Below are 21,042 nucleotides of genomic sequence, written 5' to 3' on the forward strand. Positions count from 1 at the left end.
CTAGACATGCAATATGGGACCAAGTAGCACTATATATGATTGAATCTGTCAAAAAAATAATTCAAATTACTAAGTAACACATAGAGATAAAGAATTTGTGAACCCTAGATGATTTATAAGAATTGAGAATTTTGAAGGAAATTAATTGATTGATAATAATTTAGTTATGCATCACTTCAGCTATTAATTAATTAAGGACATTGGCGCGGCTTAAACACGTAGACCAAAGCCAAAATTGAACAGAAGCCTTTGATTATTAAAAACAAGAAGAAAATTTTAGAAATACATAACAAACATAATAAGATATAATAAGGTTCTATAGGAATAATTTTGATAATTGCACTTTATAGTCATAGTTTCATTTGCTATGGAGGCTACCGTCTGTATATTCTTGCCCGTTTGTATATTTTGTTTGCGAATATACAAATAGGGTGAATATATTTTTTTCCTAATAATTCTTATTCAATTTATAATCACTAATTAGTTACATCTTTTTTGACGCATAATATTCTAAATGTGTCAAAACTTCAGCGAATAATTTTATATTTTTTCTGTTATACGCAAAGTTTACATTTTCTTAAAATAGTACTCAAGGATTATTTTTTTCTAAAAAATCTATTATTGCTAAAAATAAAATTGGGGCCCGCAAAATTTGGGGCCTAAGGCACTCGTCTTTTTCTAAATCATTAGAGCCGCCCCTAATCAAGGAGTACTAATATATAGTTATGTCTCACTTCAGCTATTAATTAAGGAGTAATATAATGTTTTTATATAATTCTTTTTAAGCATAATCCGAATAACTCCAAGACTAAAAAATATTTTTTATTGATTGATTATGGTTCTGGACTGCTTTTCTTAGCGTGACAACAGAACAATTCCAAAACTATTCAAACTTCAAAAAAATTTACAAATTTGATGAGTAGTACTCTTTTCTTTCAATTTGTTTGACTTGATTCAGAGGATTAGACTAAATAATAGTTGATGTGAATTTAATTATAGAATTTATAACGTTTAAAATAAATTTATATATTTAAAAACATTATATTTTTAATTATAGAATTTATAACTTTTAAAATAAATCTATATATTTAAAAACATTATATTTAAAGAAAATATTTTCTGACTATTCAACTAATAATCAAGATAAATAAATTGAAACCGTGGAGTAATAATTTTGGACTTACAAAAAAGACTAAAAAGCAGAATTTATAAGGTTTTTCTGTTGGGTTGGGCCACATTCTTTTCCCATGGTCCATTTTAAAGGTGAATAACTTCTTACAAATTTTCTTTGTGAAGAAAAAGAAAAAGATAATGATAATAGAAAATTCGAGAGACATTGAAAACTTCCTTATATTGTTTGGAATGTGAAAGCCAGAAAGAAAATATATTTTGAAAAATATTTTGTTGAACTTTGTTTTGGGATAATAACACTTCTGGTCCTTTAATTATTAGTAAAATTAATTTGCAAGTTAAATTATTGATGTTCGTGATGTTGATGAAAAATTCTTTGATTTAAATAGGTTTTGTGATCTTTTAAAAAGATTAGTTCAGGCAAAAAAAAGGTTCAAATTATCTTCTTATATTTCGCTTAATGAAAATTGTTTTGCTTCTATTAATTGTCACTGTATTCATTGAAATAGCTTTTAATTTTCGACAATTAAATTATCAAGAATGACTCACACTGTCAAAAGAGTAATGATTTTTTTAGCGATTGTATGTTGTCTTATCTAGAAAAAAATGTATGTGATAAAAATTTTATGATGCTATTATTAAGATCATATAGTTATGTTTTCAATAATAAAAATGTGTTTTGACATTCATATAAAGATATTAAAGAAAATGTTGAAATCCTCCTCCTTTTTCTTTTATCTCATTCTCAAAGATAAAGTTTTAATTGACGCAATCCTCTCTGGAACACACTCTCTTTTGTTTGGAGGAGGGGACGACATTAATAAATAAATTTCGATTTGTGTACTTTTTATTGTATTGGTCTTTTTACTCCTCATAAGTGAAATTGAAAAGAAGTTGAACCAAGACACAATTGTTTGCCAGCTAGCAAATTTAGAATGATATGAAAATTTATCTCGTAGCCTAATATAATAAATATCAAGATAAAATATCTCACGATCCATATATCTCTTTTAAAATCATTAAGCCCACAAGCATCCAACCAAGGCGCTACTTCAATTTTCTTTAATAATTTTCTAAAGTTTCATTTTTTTTCTTCGATATGTTCAGACAATCCAAACAACATATCAAGTAATAATATTGTGTTGTTTTTTTTTGCTAGTGAAAATGTTTAGGACTAAAGTCATTTTTTAATTTTGTATCCACTTCTGATTATAAATTTTGAACAGAGAGTTATTTATCACGACTTTCAAATGTTACTGGGAGAAGTTAGAGGAACAACTTTTCAACTAGATAAATGACAATTACCTTCTCTAAGGGTCATATATGACAATGCTAATTTCAAAGTAGTTAATCATACCTTCGATCCGTTTAATTTACTTTGTCATATTTATTCTTTGTATATCCTTTTAAAAAATATTAGTTCTTAAAAAATAATATTGGGAATAACAAATTAATACATAGAATAAAATATTATTCTTTTTATATACTAAAAGTGACAAATAACAATAAAAATATAATTTTAGTAAGTGAACCAATTAAAGTACATGTAAAAATATTTTGGATCAATTATATTTTTAATCTGTATGATAACTAAAATGAATGGAGGGAATAATATATATATATATAAAAAAAAATAGAAGTGTTTAGGGCAATTGTATAGGGGGGGGATTCCACATTTACACACCTCTAAAATAGGAGAGGAGAGAATCCTATTCCTACAATTGGGAGCAACCTTTCCACTAGGAATAAAGTATTTATATATATAACATGCATCTAGTCCTTTTCTCTTAATTAATTAATGCAAATCCAGCTAGGATTTTTTTGTTTTCTTGTCTCTTTATGTTTCTCATTTCTCAAATTAATAAAAAAGACCTAGCACTAACTCGACAAAAAAGTCTTTTAGATTCCTCCAAAACAGAAAGCAAATAAAAATGAGAAGTATCTCTTGGAATTTGGAAAAGGAAATCACAACAATGCTATTCAATGAACTTATTGATCTTATTATTACAAAGTACTTTGACTTATACAATGCAAGAAGTCAAAATTCAAAAGCACATAAACATGTACGACTATGGTACGTAAATAAATATATATTACATGCATCCAATATATAAATATTTCAAGAACTTCACGAAATATACAACTACGTGAAGTCAATGGCACAAAACACAAAACAAAATAAGATAAATGTCCCTTTGTGGCTTTAATTACTACTTCTTTAAAACTCTTCAATTTATTCTGATCCCATGGAGGTGTTCCTTCTTATTCCTCTGGTCCTGCATTGATTGAATAATCTATGGATTAGATGAAAGAAAAAGATGGTTTTCATTAATCAAATATTATAGTCAATGTGCTTAGTAGGATATATAGAAAAATAATGCAAAAATTGTGACAAATATATTACCTTGTTCGACAGTGTGAAACTAGTAGTGGCTAGGAGGAGGTGGAGAAGTGTAATAGTAAGGGGCTGGAGACTTGTGAACTGGGGGTGGGGGTGATTTGTATTTGTAAACGGGTGGTGGTGGTGACTTGTATTTGTAAACGGGTGGTGGTGGTGACTTGTACTTGTAAACTGGAGGAGGTGGTGGAGGAGATTTGTACTTGTAAACAGGTGGCGGTGGAGATTTGTACTTGTAGACTGGAGGTGGCGGAGACTTGTACTTGTAGACTGGAGGTGGTGGAGACTTGTACTTGTAGACAGGTGGCGGTGGAGATTTGTACTTGTAGACTGGAGGTGGTGGAGACTTGTATTTGTAAACGGGTGGTGGTGGAGACTTGTACTTATAGACTGGAGGTGGTGGAGACTTGTACTTGTAGACGGGTGGTGGTGGAGACTTGTACTTGTAGACGGGTGGTGGTGGAGACTTGTACTTGTAGACGGGTGGTGGTGGAGACTTGTACTTGTAGACGGGTGGTGGTGGAGACTTGTACTTGTAGAGTAGACGGGTGGTGGGGGAGACTTGTACTTGTAGACGGGTGGTGGGGGAGACTTGTACTTGTAGACGGGTGGTGGGGGAGACTTGTACTTGTAGACGGGTGGTGGGGGAGACTTGTACTTGTAGACGGGTGGTGGTGGAGACTTGTACTTGTAGACAGGCGGTGGTGGAGATTTGTACTTGTAACTGGAGTTGGTGGTGGTGGAGACTTGTACTTGTAGACTGGTGGTGGTGGAGATTTGTACTTATAAACCGGAGTTGGTGGTGGTGGAGACTTGTATTTATAGACAGGTGGTGGTGGAGATTTGTACTTGTAAACTGGAGGTGGTGGTGGAGGAGACTTATACTTATATACGGGTGGTGGTGGAGATTTGTACTTATAAACTGGAGGTGGTGGTGGAGGAGACTTGTACTTGTAGACAGGTGGTGGTGGAGATTTGTATTTGTAAACTGGAGGTGGTGGTGGAGGAGACTTGTACTTGTAGACAGGTGGTGGTGGAGATTTGTACTTGTAAACTGGAGGTGGTGGTGGAGGAGACTTGTACTTGTAGACAGGTGGTGGTGGAGATTTGTACTTGTAAACTGGAGGTGGTGGTGGAGGAGACTTGTACTTGTAGACAGGTGGTGGTGGGGATTTATAGACGGGAGGTGGTGGTGGTGGTGACTTGTACTTATAAACTGGTGGTGGCGGAGACTTATACTTATAAACTGGGGTTGGTGGGGGTGGAGATGTATAGTAGTAATTTGCTTTGCATTCTGAAGGGAAGCTAAGTGACACTAAAGCCACTAAAAGAGTGGTAAGAAGATAGGCTATTTTAGCCATGTTTGCTGTGCCAATGTACCCTTCCCCAAACGCTGCTTTTATAGCCTTCAACTCATCACTTATAATCACAAATATATTAATTAATTAATTATAATTTTGGTTATTTATTAAAATTATTAGTAGATTGAGCTGTCACTCTATTATTAACTAAAATAAAATAAATGAAACTGGACCTGGCCTTAGGAGAATATTCTATTAGCTGTTGAGGCAAAAAATTAAAAACTTATTAATTTTTGTATTCACAATTAAACACTTATTAATTTGTGTCTTCACAAGTGTTCTTATATAACTTTGATAATTTGTGTGCATGCTTATATTTTCTCATTTTATTTATTTATTTCAAATAATGAAAAATGACTTCAATTTCTTGTTATCCAATCAACTTCATTTTCATTATTCAAACCCATTTTTACGTGCATGTTAATTTCGAATGTCATTTTCACGTAATAGTTATTTGGGATGGTGGGATTTAATGACGGAGTCAGTGTACAATATATGAATTCACGGAAATCTAATAACTTTTTATCTATATTCATATTCAGTGAACAACAACAATAACAACATAATAATAACATATTCAGTAAAATTCACTCAACAAAGTCTGGAAGGATATATAGAGTACATGTACGCATCTTATCACTAACTCGCGAAGATAAAGAGGTTATTTCCAATATGTTTTTACTCAATGTATATATTAAAAAATTATTAAATATTTATAAATACTTAATTATAAATTCATATATCAACTTGAAATTATAGTAGAAATTCAGAAATAATAATTGTAGACAAGATAATAATGGGACCATTCCAATATATGATATGAATCTAGCCGTGGTTTGAGGACTTTTTCCTTAGTTTCGTTAATCTTAGTCCACCAGAGAATAAATAAAATAATCAATATATCATTGTTCTAGAAGAAAAGTAGAAAGCATGTGAAACTTTAGTTATTACACATGTATACATTTTCTCACAAATAAAGTAAGTAAAGAGGATCATATCATTAATATACTTATATTATAAAATAAATACTACAAGTATACATTGTGGGGATCTATCACACAAATACGATAAAGGTTCATTAGTGAAATATTTCGAAAAAATATTTTCTCAAAAAAAATAAAATAAAATATTTAAAAATAAAGAAAATGATTTCCTTAATAGAAATAAGAAAAATCTTTTTTTACAAGTGATTGTAATTTTACCACATCCTTTGCCCATCCCCAAAACCCCCCACCCTCTACCCCATCTTCTATATTAATTATTTATCATAGATTATATACAAATATTTTTAAAATAATATTTTTTTATATACCTATCAAATAGCATAATATAAATAAAAAACTACTTATTTTAAAAAAAATATTTTTCATAAAAAATATTTTTATTCATATCGAATACACTGTAAATGTGGGTTCCGTTGTGCTTTCTTTTCTTTCCCCTTATGTAATGAACTTTCTTATTTTGTGAAAAGAAAAAAAGTTCATTTAATATATTTTGGAAATTTTTATGTGCTCAGATTTCAATTCTTTTGAAGAGTCTCACATCAATTCTTTAAAAGATGGGTAATTGTTTTTTGTTTGACCTGAATAGTTTTTATTTCTAGAGCTAATTTTGAGGGTTGAGTAAGCCCTAAAATAACTGATCTCAATTTTTATTTTAATATTGAAATCTCATATTAAATAATTGATCACCCACCAGATGATCAGTTATGTGAAGAGTTCTAAATTCACCCTTTAAGAAATGAACGGTCTCTTTAATATCGTTTAGACAATCTTTATATCTTAAGCCAATTTTTTAAAATTGAGTTAAGCTCGAGATTTATTTTCTTACTTTATGTGAAAATGCAAAATGAGTTAGATCTTATTTTCTTCGACGACATAAAATTTCAACATTATAAGTGGCAGACCTATTCCAACTTTCTTTTAATAAAATTATAACTATTTGATTATGTCCTTACAGTAAACCTTTGAAATTACGTTATACCTAATTAAGTTTGAAATTTAACATATGAATAAAATATTATATGGTCTTAACCATAGAAACGTAGTACAATTGATATACGGCATTAAATATTTTCAATCGAAGAGGATTTTCAGTCAAAATTATCCTACGTGGAGGTAGAAAAATACATTTAAAGCAATAACTAACTCTTTAAAGTCTCAATACTATTCGATTTAATTAGAATAGTCTTAACTATTGACGTTGATGTGATTGTCTTGAAATTTTCAAAAGTAAAAAAGTGAAAGTTTTAATGTTTTTTTCTCTTTCCGTGCGTGTCTGATATTCACATTAGATTTTAACAATTTTAGATTTGTACCGTATAGAATTCCTTTCGAAAAAGAAGCTATCCTATCAATATTTTTTTATAGGACTTAAATCTGAAATCTCTGATTAAAAAAACAATTTCATCTACGATTAGTGATAAAGTGAGAGCGTAAGTGTGTGGAAAATGAGAATTTGTTCCTCATAATCTAAAATGAAACTGCACAAAACAATGATAATTATTATTGCATAAAATTAAATATAATTCCATATATTTTTTTTATAATAAACATATGTTTTGAACCACAACTCTAAATTCACCGAACCAGTAAACTATATTATAACTCATTTCTTACCAACCATACACCTTTAAAGTTGGTGGATAAAAAGTACCATGGCGGCCTTTATATTGTACTTCTGTGACATAGGTTGAAACATATAATACTTCCTCCGTTCAAATTCACTTGTGAAATATTTTTCTAATTAATTTTATTTTTATTTGTTATTTTTGATAGATTAAAAAAAATGATAATTTTGTTTTCTACTTTTAATTTATTAACATTGAGTGAATTAATGTCTTTGAAAAATGTAATGAGTAAATATGTTTGGGACTCTATCAACTAACATAGGTAAAATAATAAATTCAACATATCAAAAATTATTTTCTTAATAAATATATCAAATTAAAATTTGATAAATAAATCTGAACGGAGGGAATATATAGGTAGAAGACATTGGGATTTTCATCCACTACTAAAGACTAGCTAAATCCATCACCAAATGCAATGTGTGAATTCATGCAATAATATTCAATCATCTTAATTGAGAGTTAGAAATTATATGTGGTGGCCTAGGAAAATTCAGTTACGTGCATTATATATATTAACCACACATAAAAGTTTCTATTGGTACGTGGGATAAAAATGATAGTTTTGAGATAAAATTTGATATGAACTTTATTTATTGTATTTTGTTTGAGGTATTGGTTAGTTAATTTCGGGACAAAATTTGGGTAACTTTATCTCATGTTTGTTTTGAGATTTTATCGAATTACGGAATTATTTCATCTCATCATTTATATTAAAATGGTGGAATTATATCTTATATAAAATGTGAGATAAAATAATCTCATGAGACCATACGTGACACTATTCATTAACACATCTTTGTCCAATAACCTATTTGACCAAACTTTCAAAATTAACTTATCATGAAAAATGTTTTAAAAGTAATAATTTTGGTAAAAACAATTTTTATTTGATCAATAAATTAAGAAAACTCTTTCGAAAAACAATTATGGTTTGATCAAACTTTCCAATTATTTTGATGTTATTGATGATGTACTATTACATTTTATAACTAATTGTAAATTGTTCTTACGACTTAAATTAAATATAAATATAAAGTTAATATTATTAGGCTCATAATCGATAACTAATTATATATACATGTAAAGTGATTCAAATTCAATCATCACAATTATAGATTCAAATAAAATAAAAATAAAAAGACATATACAACAAAGCAAAGGAATCCCGCGTTATATAGTCAAGTGGCTGAGCTATGCAATTGCAATGTGCCTTTTGGATATTTCTTTAAAGGAAGAAGTATGATTTTACAAGTGGTTAAATATCATTATCAAAGAATGCGGTACAATAACTAATACTATTTTTTTCTTAATCAGAGTTTCGAGTTCAAGGCCTGATTATAGAAAAATTCTTATAAAAAGTGATTTTCTCGCCAAATAAATCCCTACGTAACACGAATTTAAATTAATCAGACTCTAATAGACATATATATATGATATAAGATGGAAAAGCAAAGTCGTTAAATATGAGTCCGTAGCTTCTCTTTTGTTTTTTTTTTGTTTATAAAAATAAGAGTCCAAATCTCACCTACTTTATTATTTTTTTTGCATGTTATGCACGTCAATTTCTACGCGTTTACCTCCCACTTGGAAAGCAATTCCAAGATCCCCTAACTTTATTTAAAACCACTCGTCTTTTTTTGTTAATTATTACTTATTTTATTTTTGTTTTTAAAAAGTTAATTAGTTGCCTTTGATCCTAAATTAGTATTTTCTGATTTAAAATTAGAATATGATAGTATACAAATATAAAAACAAGAGTTGACATGGAAATTACTTAGTTTAATTATTCTATATTTAATCATACTAGCTCAACTAATCTGAATCGACATAGGTAAGCAGGGGTGAACACACCTTACGATAAGGGGTGTCATCTGATACTATTTTATCAGTAAATTTTAATCAATATATCTACTTATTTATCATACAAAATAAATAATTTGTATATATATTATACGATAATACACCTAACATAAATTTCCAGATGGTTCGCTGGTGAAGTGCTTCAATAGAGTGTAGGTAGCAGCCACCTAGAGTTCAAACCTAGTTGGCAGTGTTTTGTGTATTTTTTTTAAAAAAATTGTAAGTTATTAGTAATTGCTAAAAAGAAGTAGCTTTTGTCTAAACGCAATTTTTTGAAAAATATCGTCTTTGAGAAAAAAATACATTATTTGTTTGGCCAAACATTAATTGCTTCTCAAAAATGTTCTCTAAATTTATTGGTCAAACACAAATACTTCTCGCCAAAATAATTTTTTTAAAAAAGCAATATTAAAAAAAAAACTTTTTAAAATAAGTTTGATTTTAAAAATTTGGCCAAACATATAAATTGAAAAACGATACGTCCTCTTACGTATGACATGCTTAATACCTTTTTATAGTATGATTTTTTGGTGACTTAGAACTCAAAATCTCCGTCTTCTCTAATTATTATATATATTAATTAAATGGTGGCTAAATAAGTCCTACAATAGAGTAGTGCTATCCAGCGTAATTTTGTCGACATTATACTATTTCCCTAAACTTTTTGTGAAGTCATAATTGTCATTTTCTTGAATTAGAAGTTAATAGATATTCTACTGTTATAATATCCTTTTCACCTATATAATATTCTGCAAAGTCACTTTCATAAACACTTGAGGAAAAATAACTTTTTTCTGTTACCATAATGGAAAATTATGTAGATAATAGTAACTTATTAAGTACTATATATTATTTACTTTATCATGCATTATTGAGATCAGATTCTTGCCCATAATGGTATTTGATCCACTCAACTTAATTTTTAGGTTGAATTCATTAATGGCTACCTAAATTGTTGATATTAATTTCATTTAGATATCTTAATTAAGATTTGTTGATTTTAAACATCTTAGGTAAGGACTTATATGTCACAATTCGGATTCAGTGTATTATTTTGATACTTTTTACTGACATGACATAATGAGTCTGATTCACTTGTTGACTGTGTGTGAAAAACTGATTTAGCTAATTTTTATTTATTTCTTCTTATTCTTTTCCATTTTTAGCCACTATTTCCTTCAACTCCATCCATGATGAATGAAGATTGTTACAACAAAATGATAAAAAACGATTAAAAAAAAAAACGTTTTAGAAATTTAGAAATAGAATAATATCAAGATTTTAAATATTGAAAAAAATTGTTAATTTTAATTTTAGATAAAATGTGGTTTCGTAGAATAGAGGGAAGGAGAGAGAAAGAGAGTGACTGCAGTTAAGGTCTAGGGTGTGCATTTGATTTTTAAAGTACTATTCAATTTGAATTTTTCGATTATTGATATTGAAAAAGTGTTGTAACCCAATTCAAATCAAAATAAATTTGATTTGATTTAATTTTCCTCTTTCTGATTTGACTTATTTCAGTTGTGTCAATAATTAATAACATAATTAAAGTTATAACTTTTTTGCTCCTTTCAAATATATTTCAGTAGCCTAATGCATAAATTTAGACAAAGATTTACAACAAATAGGATATCCAGTCTGGTAGAGTGAGATACATTATCAAGTATCCAATTAAACTTTTGAAATTTTCTTAAAAATTAATCACTTTTTCAAAAAAAATAAAATAAAAATAAAAATAAAATAAAATATATATATATATATATATATATTAGGGGTAAGATAGGGAGGAAATTTCAATTTTATCAACTTCATCCTTCTTACTAATTTCTCCTTTATATTCATTGATGTGCTTGTAGCATTTTGATTTTCCATATGGAAATTCACAAGTATCTTAATTGAATATTTCTTTTGACAAATAAAAATTTCATCAAAAGACTTTAAGTCTATTATTTCAAAGACTTGCATTATTAGTCATACTATAAAATAGTAATTTGTAGTAAATTTTTGTTTCTAGTTTTTAGATATTTAAAATTATTTCGAAGATATTAAAATTAATTACTAAATTCACTCAATTGGTCCTCTTTTTGGGGTGCCAAAGAGGACCAACTTTATTAATATCGTGGGCGTACTCTAAACTAGTATTTGTTAATCCACTCAATTACAATTTGTTCGATTTTGATTTTAGATAGTAAAGATGAATTTTAAATTTTATAGTGTTAAATAAAAATAAGAGTAGCTAAAATATAAATTAAAATATTTTAAATTTTACAATTTTAAAAGAGAAGTTAGAATTAAAGCTAGCATTGTAAGAAAAAAAGTAACAATCTGGACTCTAGTTACTTACTCCCTAATCCGTATATGTTTCAATTAATAATGTAACACAATCGAAATTTTGAGAGTCATTTGAAAAATATTTATTGAATATTTAATATATATTTTTAAATTTAAGATTTTTATGTCTGAATTTACTATTAAAAATTAAAAATATAAATCATAAATTTTCAACGTGCCATCTAAATTGAACAAAGGATTACCAAACGTTTTGATTATATATAAATACTAATCATATTTAATTTCAGCAATCATTTTTGCAAAGTTGTATGACAGCAAGCAGTTTTTTTTTTCTTTTTTTTAAAAATAAATTAAAAGATATATACGACAGCATGCAGTTACCCTCTCCTTTTCACCATTAATTTTTTGCCACTTTACTATTGACATTTTTGATAATATTATTTTCTTAATCTATTGGTCAGTCTAGCATACGTTGACGTCTAGGGAGTAACTTTTTTTTATTATTAATATAAATAATACGCCCACCTTTTTTTTTGTTTTTGTTTCACACCTAGTGTTCTGTATCTGTTTTGTAATTCAATTATTTTGAATTTATGCCGCATAGGACCTTATTCGGAAGAAGCGCTTCCTACACCCAATGATCCATTCGTATATTTTACTTGTCCTGTTTATTTGACATATTGTAACGATTTGTTTCCGTCGTTATAGAAAAGTCAACGGGGAAAATTTGGGGCCGAAAAACTTTTTCGTAGTATTTAGATTTTCCCAACCTTGTCCAGATTTGGACAAAATCTGAGTCATTGAGGTGTAGGGAAATCTGGTAACAATCGGGTGAATCATTTATGATTTTGATTACATGAGTAGTTAGATAACTCGTTAAGAAATCCATACGACTTTACGGAATTGAATTCGGGAGAGTTGAACTCCCGAAATCGATCTTAGTGTAAAGCGTATTTACTGAGCGTCGTGGGTTAGAGGTGTGTTGTGAAATGGAAATTTTGGAATTCTTTAAATAACTCACTGGTTCGAGAATGCCACTTTGGCGCTGGGTTTTGCCGCTCTGGCGGGGACGCTGTAGTGGGTTGGTGGCCGTTGTGGCGGTCCCGACGCGAATTAAAGTCGTTAATAAACCCCTAAACGACCTCATTATGCACAACTTTTAGAGCTAGGGAACGACCCCCAGGCGACTCATACTCGTTTTTCACCATTCTTGAGGCTAAAGGTAAATTTTTCACTCCCTGAATCTGTTTTTCGATCCGTCAAACGTAATAGAATGGGTGAATATTGATGGGGGAGAGTTTTGTTATAGAATCTATGGTGAAAACAACCTTAAATTGGATAATTGGGATCATGAGTTTGATCTAGGGTTCATAGAATTGTTAGTAATCCGAGTAATTAATGATTGCTTATTGATTCCCATATTATATTGATTGTTTCGAGGTAGGTGATGATTGTGATTCTATGATTGTGTGATGTATGCTTGTTCTTGCTTCATTATGATACTTGTATATGTATGAATGTTGCAATGTTGATCACACTTGTTGTAAAAGAGATAGATAATTAATGAATGCCATGATATAATATTATGAAATGACAAAAAATTAAAAATCCAAAATCAAAATAATATAATCCAATACAATATAAAACATAAGTAATAGAATCACATGTTACTGCCCTTCCCATGCAAAAATTGGGCGGCACCACCTTAAACTTACTCTCTAAATTATAAGCTCCAGTTTACATGGGCCTATTACTATTTCAATGATTCAAAATTATTCTTTTAAATCACAAATCTTCAAATATTTTTTATATCTCAATAAATTAATTATTGCGATTTATAGTGTTTAAATGCAACGGAGAAGGGTAAAACATATAGTAATAACTTATTTTATTCATCTCATAATCTCCGCATTTAGCAAGAAGATCGAACAAACATACACAAATACATAAAAGTAAAATATAAAAATAGAGTACAAAAACAATATCACTAACTTAGATAACATGAAGCTACAAAAGAACTTCGCCATCTGTGGGGATTATTGTTTACTATAATTTAATTTTCTTCTTTTATCATTGCCTATAGAAAATAGAAAATGCCTTCCTTTCAGCTCAACATTTGCTTTTCCTGCATAAGAATATAATATTGTGAATGAGAACATATAGTAGAAGATAACCAAATAAGAAGTAGACAACAGAAGTTTTTATATTGATGTTTTACATGAAGAAATTGTGCAACTTATTATTGCATTGCATTTTAGTCATATGATTTTGAAAGTTTAAGTTTATATTAATTACCTCATAGATAATGAAGTCACTTCTTAGTAATGGTGGGGAGGAGGGGGAGAGGAGTAAATATAGTGGGGTGGTGGAGACTTGTGTACTGGTGTAGGATGGTGTGGTGTTGGTGAAGGATGATATGGCTTCACTGGTGGTGGTGGGGAATTGTAAACGGGAGTTGGGGGTGGTGGAGACTTGTATACTGGTGCAGGATGGTATGGCTTCACTGGTGGTGGTGGTGACTTGTAAACTGGAGTCGGTGGTGGTGGAGACTTGTATACTGGTGCAGGATGGTATGGCTTCACTGGTGGTGGTGGTGACTTGTAAATAGGTGTTGGGGGTGGTGGTGACTTGTAAACTGGAGTAGGTGGTGGTGGAGACTTGTATACTGGTGCAGGATGGTATGGCTTCACTGGTGGTGGTGATTTGTAAATGGGAGTTGGGGGTGGTGGAGACTTGTATACTGGTGCAGGATGGTATGGCTTCACTGGTGGTGGTGGTGACTTGTAAACTGGAGTCGGTGGTGGTGGAGACTTGTATACTGGTGCAGGATGGTATGGCTTCACTGGTGGTGGTGACTTGTAAATAGGTGTTGGGGGTGGTGGTGACTTGTAAACTGGAGTAGGTGGTGGTGGAGACTTGTATACTGGTGCAGGATGGTATGGCTTCACTGATGGTGGTGACTTATAAACTGGTGCAGGATGGTATGGCTTCACCGGTGGTGGTGGTGACTTGTAAACTGGTGCGGGATGATAAGGTGTTGGTGAAGGGTGGTATGGCTTCTTTGGTGGTGGGGGAGATGAGTATTGATAATTTGCTGAGCTTTCGGAAGCTAAGCTAAGTGACACTAAAACCACTAAAAGAGTAGCAACTAGAGAGGCCATTTTCCCCATATTTGAAACAAAGAAGAGAAGTTGTTGTGATCTTAAGCTTCACTCAAACCCCTTTATATAGCTTTCATTTCGACAATTACCCTTACCAAGATTTACATAAATGTAGGTAAAATGTTAAGAGTTTTTATGCATTTTGATAATTGGTTTTGTCATGTTGTTGGATCAATTTGACTTTATTTTATTGGATAGAGGCTGCAAGATAAGAAAAAATGTATAAACAATTAAGACAAACATACTATTTTCTTTACATCTTGTGATGCAATAATTCAAAGAGCTACAAAGTCTTCTTTTTCTTCCGAGCTTTTACATTACATGCATACACAATCTTTGAAAAAAATGCGTGCATCCCTCAACTTCGCACGATTTTTAGCTACAGAAATCAGTGTACACTGCTTTTGTTTTTCTTTTTTTTTTGTTACACTAAATATTTGAAGAATTTTATTACTCCCCGTCCTATATTAGTCGATCATTTTTATTAACTAGATAATTTTATTAATTTACCTCTAGGAAACTTCTTGGAAATTTTACAAATAAATGTGAACACTTTCAAAAGGAATTAATTGCAAGGATAATATAGGAAAAAAAATAATTATTGCTTTCTTGATTTAGTAAGGTGGACAACTAATGTGTGACAACTATTTTTAGTAAGATGATCAACTAATATGAAACGAAAGGAGTAATTATTTTGTGGATTCTGACTGATGAACTAACCTTTAATTACCTAAGTGCTTAAATAGTTTAGAAATTTAGAGAAATTTAATACGCCCTCTATTTAAAAAAGAATAATCTCCTTTCCTTTTTAGTCCGTGTAAAAAAGAATGACCTATTTCCTTTTTTGGTAACATTTTAATTTCAGCTTTCCATGTGGCATGTTTAAAGCCATAAGATTGAAGGACAATTTAGTACATTTGACATGACTTTAATTTAGGACCACAAGATTAAAAAATCTTCTTTATTTTCTAAAACTCTATACCAAGTCACACTTTTTGAAATGGAGGGAGTACAATAATACATATATATCATATGAAGACAAATGATAGATTATTGTAATGTTAAAGAGTTTAATGATCTAGAAAAAAAATGTGTCCCACTTTCATTACCAAATAAAGCAATTAATGTTGTTTTTTCTTTTTAGTTTTAGGTGGGAATAGAGGGCAAAAAATTCAACGGATTATGTAGCTCAATATTGAAAAATTTATATGATTAAATACAATATCTATGAATTTTTTTGTATCTTAGTTAATCAGCATTGGAACACAAAGAGGTAGAATACAGGTCATGATAGAAATAAAAAATTACTCATCTCTAATTACTTGTCTACTTTTGAATTGACACACTTATTAAGAAAACAATTAATGACATAGTGAGTTTACCATTTTACCCTTATCAATTATGAAGTGGATGAAAAATTCTACATTTTTCAAAGTAATTAATCATTTAATTGAGGGTTTAATAGGTAAAAAAAAATTGTTCTATCTTAATTTGTCAAAATGGATAAGTAATTAGGAATAACTATAAAAGGAAAAGTGGACAAGTAATTAGGGACTGAGGGAGTACTTTATTTTATACTTTATCGAGAGTTTTTGGAAAGGTTTTGACTTGGGTACTTCAATGTACTCAAAACCTAATTGAATTTTGTGAAACTTTAAAGGTACATTATGTTACTTCGTATCATTGAAGTTAATATTTTGGTAGTATAATTAATTAAATTACATGATTTTATTTAATTACTTAATCTATAATTATAGTTTAAGACTCCATTGCATAGTTTATCCATTGTTGAGCACGACTAATTCAAATACGTGTTAGATAGGCTCATTCTAATAACAGTTATGTTAGTTTTAAATGTCGGAATACATAGTTATTTTTGTAGTTCTCTTTAAAATTTGAAAATACGGAGTATCTTAAGAAATAGAATTAAATGAATCGAATTGGTTCAAGGCTTTTTACAAAGTTTTCACTTTGTGTTTTTAAACTTTGAAGAAATAATTAACATTATTGATTTGCACCGATTTTTTACATTACCTTCTTTCATTTTCTCAAATTATTATATTCACTAGAAAACATATCCGCGCTTTGCGTGGTATATTAATCAATTAAGTAAAGTTTTTTTAAAATACAAATTTTGTTAAACAAATATGATGAAACTCTTCATGTTTATACATACAAAAAACAATTATAAATATTCATGAAATATAGATGAACGGTATTCTTTTTATTATTATATCTTCTTTAAAAAACGAAAAAATATATAAAAAGATTTCATTTTTAAATACAAATTTATGTATGTGATTCTAATAGTAGTAGGTTTGTTTCTTTTATTAGATAGTACAAAATATTTGTTTTCCGGAAATTTCTTTCACTAAAAATAAAACAATAAACTTCATTAGGAATCAAATAACTAATCCAAACTCATTGAGTTAATCCCTCTTGGCTTGTACTTGGGAACACCAGTGGCGAGCCTGATAGACTTTAAATCTCTTATTTTTTCTTCTCAAATCAAATAACTAATCCAAACTCATTGAGATTATCCTTCTTGGCTTGTACTTGGGAACACCAGTGGCGAGCCCGATCGACTTTAAATCTCTTATTTTTTCTTCGCATATGTTTCTCACGAGGTGAGGACGTAGTCATCCTTCAATCTTTGTTCCTTTGCTTAAAAAAAGGAGCCAAAAAAAGGAGCCAAAATATCCTCTTTTCGATCATGTTCGTTCGACACATTTTTTGTACACATAAAATTTATAATAAACTCAAAATACTAAAAAAATAAGGTAACAATACAATTATGCATAAGATATAAAGTAATAATGTAATATAAATATATACTTTCGGCTGAATATCACTCCATAATTCTAACATCTATAGTTAGAGGTATTTTTTTTAAAAAAGAAGAGAAATCACAGAGAACAGGAAAATTATTAATGGAATAAAGAATGATTATGTACTTCAAGCCTTAAGGAATTGCAATTATTAAAAAAAATGAAGTGTTGTAATTAGTGCTAACGTTTTTTTTTAATTATAATATAGTGCTAGCGTCTTTTTTAAAAATTAAAACGTAGTGCTAACGTTTGTGTTACTGCTAATTTAGTTTTAAATTTTAAATATATAGTTAAATCCAATTATTTTGTAATATAATACCAACAATTTCTGTTAAAACGTTTTTATAAAAAATTACTCTCTTTCTTTATTAGTAGCATTTATTGCATTTATTTAAAATAATTTTTCCTTCCAAATGTAACGGCTAAGTAAAATTACTCCCTTTCCTTATTAATAACATGGTAAAATTACTCCCTTTCCTTATTAATATATAACACGTAATTTCTTCAATTAAATATTGTTAAATAGTATTGGAATTATTCATTAACTGCAATAAATGCTAATAATAAAGAAAGAGAGTAATTTTTTATAAAAACTTTTTAACATAAATTGAAGAAAAAAAATCAAAATTCTGAGAAAATAGAGAAATAGTAATACTGGCCAATGAGTTATGCCACATCAGCGGACTTATTATCCAGCTTTATATATATATATAGATATAGATTTACTTCCTCTTTTATATTTATTTTTTAATCTTTTCTCTACCTAACAACCTAAATACGTGCCTCTTTTTCCATTAGTTAAATGTTTATAATAAAAGAAGAAGAGAAGAAGATACATACTACTTCTTCCATTCCATTTCATTTGTTTTGTTGCATTTTTTGAAAGTTAATTTGATTAATTTTTAAAATTAAATTATATTATATTAATTTAATATTTTGGTACATCAGGGTCCTTAGCGTCCAAATTTTAGAGCGAATATACCCTTTATACTAACAGTGACACACGTGTCTTAATCCTATCCATTGATTCAAAATTTATTAAATATCTACCAAAAATTAAAAAAGCCACCCGAATTAATTTTTAAAAAACCCACCCAAATACATAATACCCACACCCAAAAACAAAACCCAAAACCCCCAAATCAATTCGCTCCCAAAATCTTAGTTTCTTCTCTATCTTCTTCGATCTTCTCTAATCTTTAGCGTAACAGAGAATTAATTCATCTAAAATGGAAATCTTTCAGTAGAAAATAGCAAAACAATACTTTTACTTGGAAAGAAGAAATATCATAGACAAGTAAATTACTTCATCCATAGTTCCAACTGTATATTGTTTTGAAATAAAAAAATCAGGTTCTCACTTGACAATTGAGCTTCTCTTTTCCTCAAAACTCCAGTCACGACTGAAGCGCAAACGAGCTTTGATTTTGGGGTGCTTTCATCATTTTTCATCTATATGAGATTATAATTCCATAAAGACATAAGTTGTATGCAAATAGGTTCCTACTTAACATATCCAAGATAGAACTTATTTTTAAATAAGATACAAAATACATCAAGTTAATTTGATTCTTTGCTGGACCGACGAACATCAGAGAAGAGGAGGAGAAACTAGGTTTGGGGATTTTGAGTTCTTTTTTTGGGTGGGTATTACGTATTTGGGTGGGTTTTAAAAATTAATTTGGGTGGGGCTTTTAAATTTTGACAAAAAAATATAGGATTAAGACACGTATATTACCGTTAGTATAAAGGGTATATACACTCTAAAAGTTGGACGGTAAGGGCACTGATGTACTAAAAGTATAATGAAGGGTATATGCATACCATTTGCGATAGTTCGGGGATATATTTGTCCTTTTTCCCCAAAAAATTAAATCGTAAAATGTTAGTCACAATTCTTATTGTTTGATTTTTAAAAAGGAAACAATGACTGTATGACAACTAAAAAGGGACGGAGAAAGTATTCAAATACATGGACGATTCCTGGTTCATCCATTAATGACTTTGACTTTTTAATTAGAAAAATAATTAATCATTTGTATAACTTATTCACCGACAAAAGTAAAATTACTAAACTACATATAAGATTCCATTAGTTAAGCTAAACTAATATTTTAATCGTCCCAAGAGATAGTATAAACAAGTACAAACCCTAGCTACATTGACCTAGTCAATAGTTATCGCCGACATATTTATTATAGACAAAATATTTGTCCAACGATCGAGATCTTATGTACTATTTTGTTTTTTCTTTTTTTTTTTGTTCAAAAAAAAAATTGTTTATAATAAAGTTGGAAATTTTATGATTTAAATGAAGTTTAATTAAATTTAGGTTAGTCCGTTAAGCTTACAAGTCTAGCCCAGCCCAACTCATGTTTCTTAAGTCCAAAGTCGGCTAGAATGGCAAGGAGAAAAAAGTATTCAATAGTAATTTGACAGTCTTCTGCATACAAAAGAGTATTTCCCTTCAAGTGCTGAGTCATTTTATACCTCCTCGAATGTGATCAAAACTTGATTCTACATTCGTGGTAAACTTCCAACAAGTATTCCATCAATTCAGGTATAAAATAAAACTTTTGAGTTGATAGTCATGGAGAGAAAAAAAAAACAAAAATTACACATTTTAGTATAAAATTTTCTAAAGATTGTTAAATCCTGCACAAATAAATAAGATTAAATATTATTATTTATTGATATTTTTCTTTTCTTGATTATTATTTGTCAAAAACCAAAATTTAATCGTTATAATATGCCTTGAACAACCACAATCAGATACCAAATCAGTTGGTTGTTCATTCTTTTTTTTTTTTTTATAAAAAAAGTGAAAGGTCTAACAATTAAATTTTCATCCCTGAAAACTAATAATCAAGATAAGAGAAATACGACAAGTAATAATATTTAATTTCAATAATTTGTGTGGGTGCATTTACTTTTTCCTTTATAAAATTTTATATAAAAAAATGTAGTTCTGTAATTTTTATCCTCACGATGGTCAATTCAAGAACTAATTGAAGCTACAAATATTCCCGATAAATTGTTACTTAGATTGGAGCTACTAATATTTTCGATTTATTGTAACTTAGATTTTATTGTATCTTATCATTAAATTTATTGACGAATAAAACCCACATTTTTTATAGCAACTGATTTGATGTAATTGATGAGAGCCTCATCAACTTATAAAAAACTCAATATAAGGATGACAAAATAAGAAAAAGGACCAAAAGAAAGAGTAGAGAGAGGGGAAAACATAAAACCGTATAGTAATAACTTATTTTATACATCTCATAGTCTCCGCATTTTGCAAGGAGATCGAACAAACACACACAAATAAATAGAAGTAAAATATAAAAATAATACAGGGTACAAACAATAACTT

At 29.3% G+C, this 21,042-nt stretch overlaps 3 protein-coding genes across 5 annotated transcripts in view; all 3 read right to left on the bottom strand.

Moving 5' to 3' along the window:
- Window positions 1-3,117: 3,117 nt before the first annotated feature.
- On the bottom strand, window positions 3,118-4,247 carry LOC125833995 (extensin-like; the record flags this gene model as incomplete). Its single annotated transcript, XM_049513169.1, has 2 exons — window positions 3,118-3,407; window positions 3,536-4,247. A coding segment is annotated over one exon (693 nt), but the record flags the coding sequence as incomplete, so codon positions are not given.
- A 4-nt stretch (window positions 4,248-4,251) lies between these two features.
- Window positions 4,252-4,921, bottom strand: LOC125833862 (extensin-like; the record flags this gene model as incomplete). The annotated part of the gene is made up of 2 exons (XM_049513020.1): window positions 4,716-4,921; window positions 4,252-4,391 (listed from the first exon to the last, which is right to left on the bottom strand). Coding segments are annotated over exons 1-2 (315 nt in total), but the record flags the coding sequence as incomplete, so codon positions are not given.
- Window positions 4,922-13,971: 9,050 nt separating this feature from the next.
- The window catches only part of LOC125833966 (extensin-1-like), a 76,251-nt gene continuing 69,180 nt past the window's right edge, over window positions 13,972-21,042 (bottom strand). For 2 of the 3 annotated variants that reach the window (XM_049513139.1, XM_049513140.1), the window contains exon 3: window positions 13,972-14,216. In XM_049513139.1, coding sequence (XP_049369096.1) covers window positions 13,993-14,216 — 224 coding nt within the window. In that variant the 3' untranslated portion in view covers window positions 13,972-13,992. The remainder of the gene's footprint in view (window positions 14,217-21,042) is intronic. The other variant, XM_049513141.1, reaches the window with a different exon arrangement.

Source organism: Solanum verrucosum, unplaced genomic scaffold, assembly GCF_900185275.1.
Source record: "Solanum verrucosum unplaced genomic scaffold, falcon-dt-bn FXZP01000108.1, whole genome shotgun sequence".
NCBI classification, from domain to species: domain Eukaryota; kingdom Viridiplantae; phylum Streptophyta; class Magnoliopsida; order Solanales; family Solanaceae; genus Solanum; species Solanum verrucosum.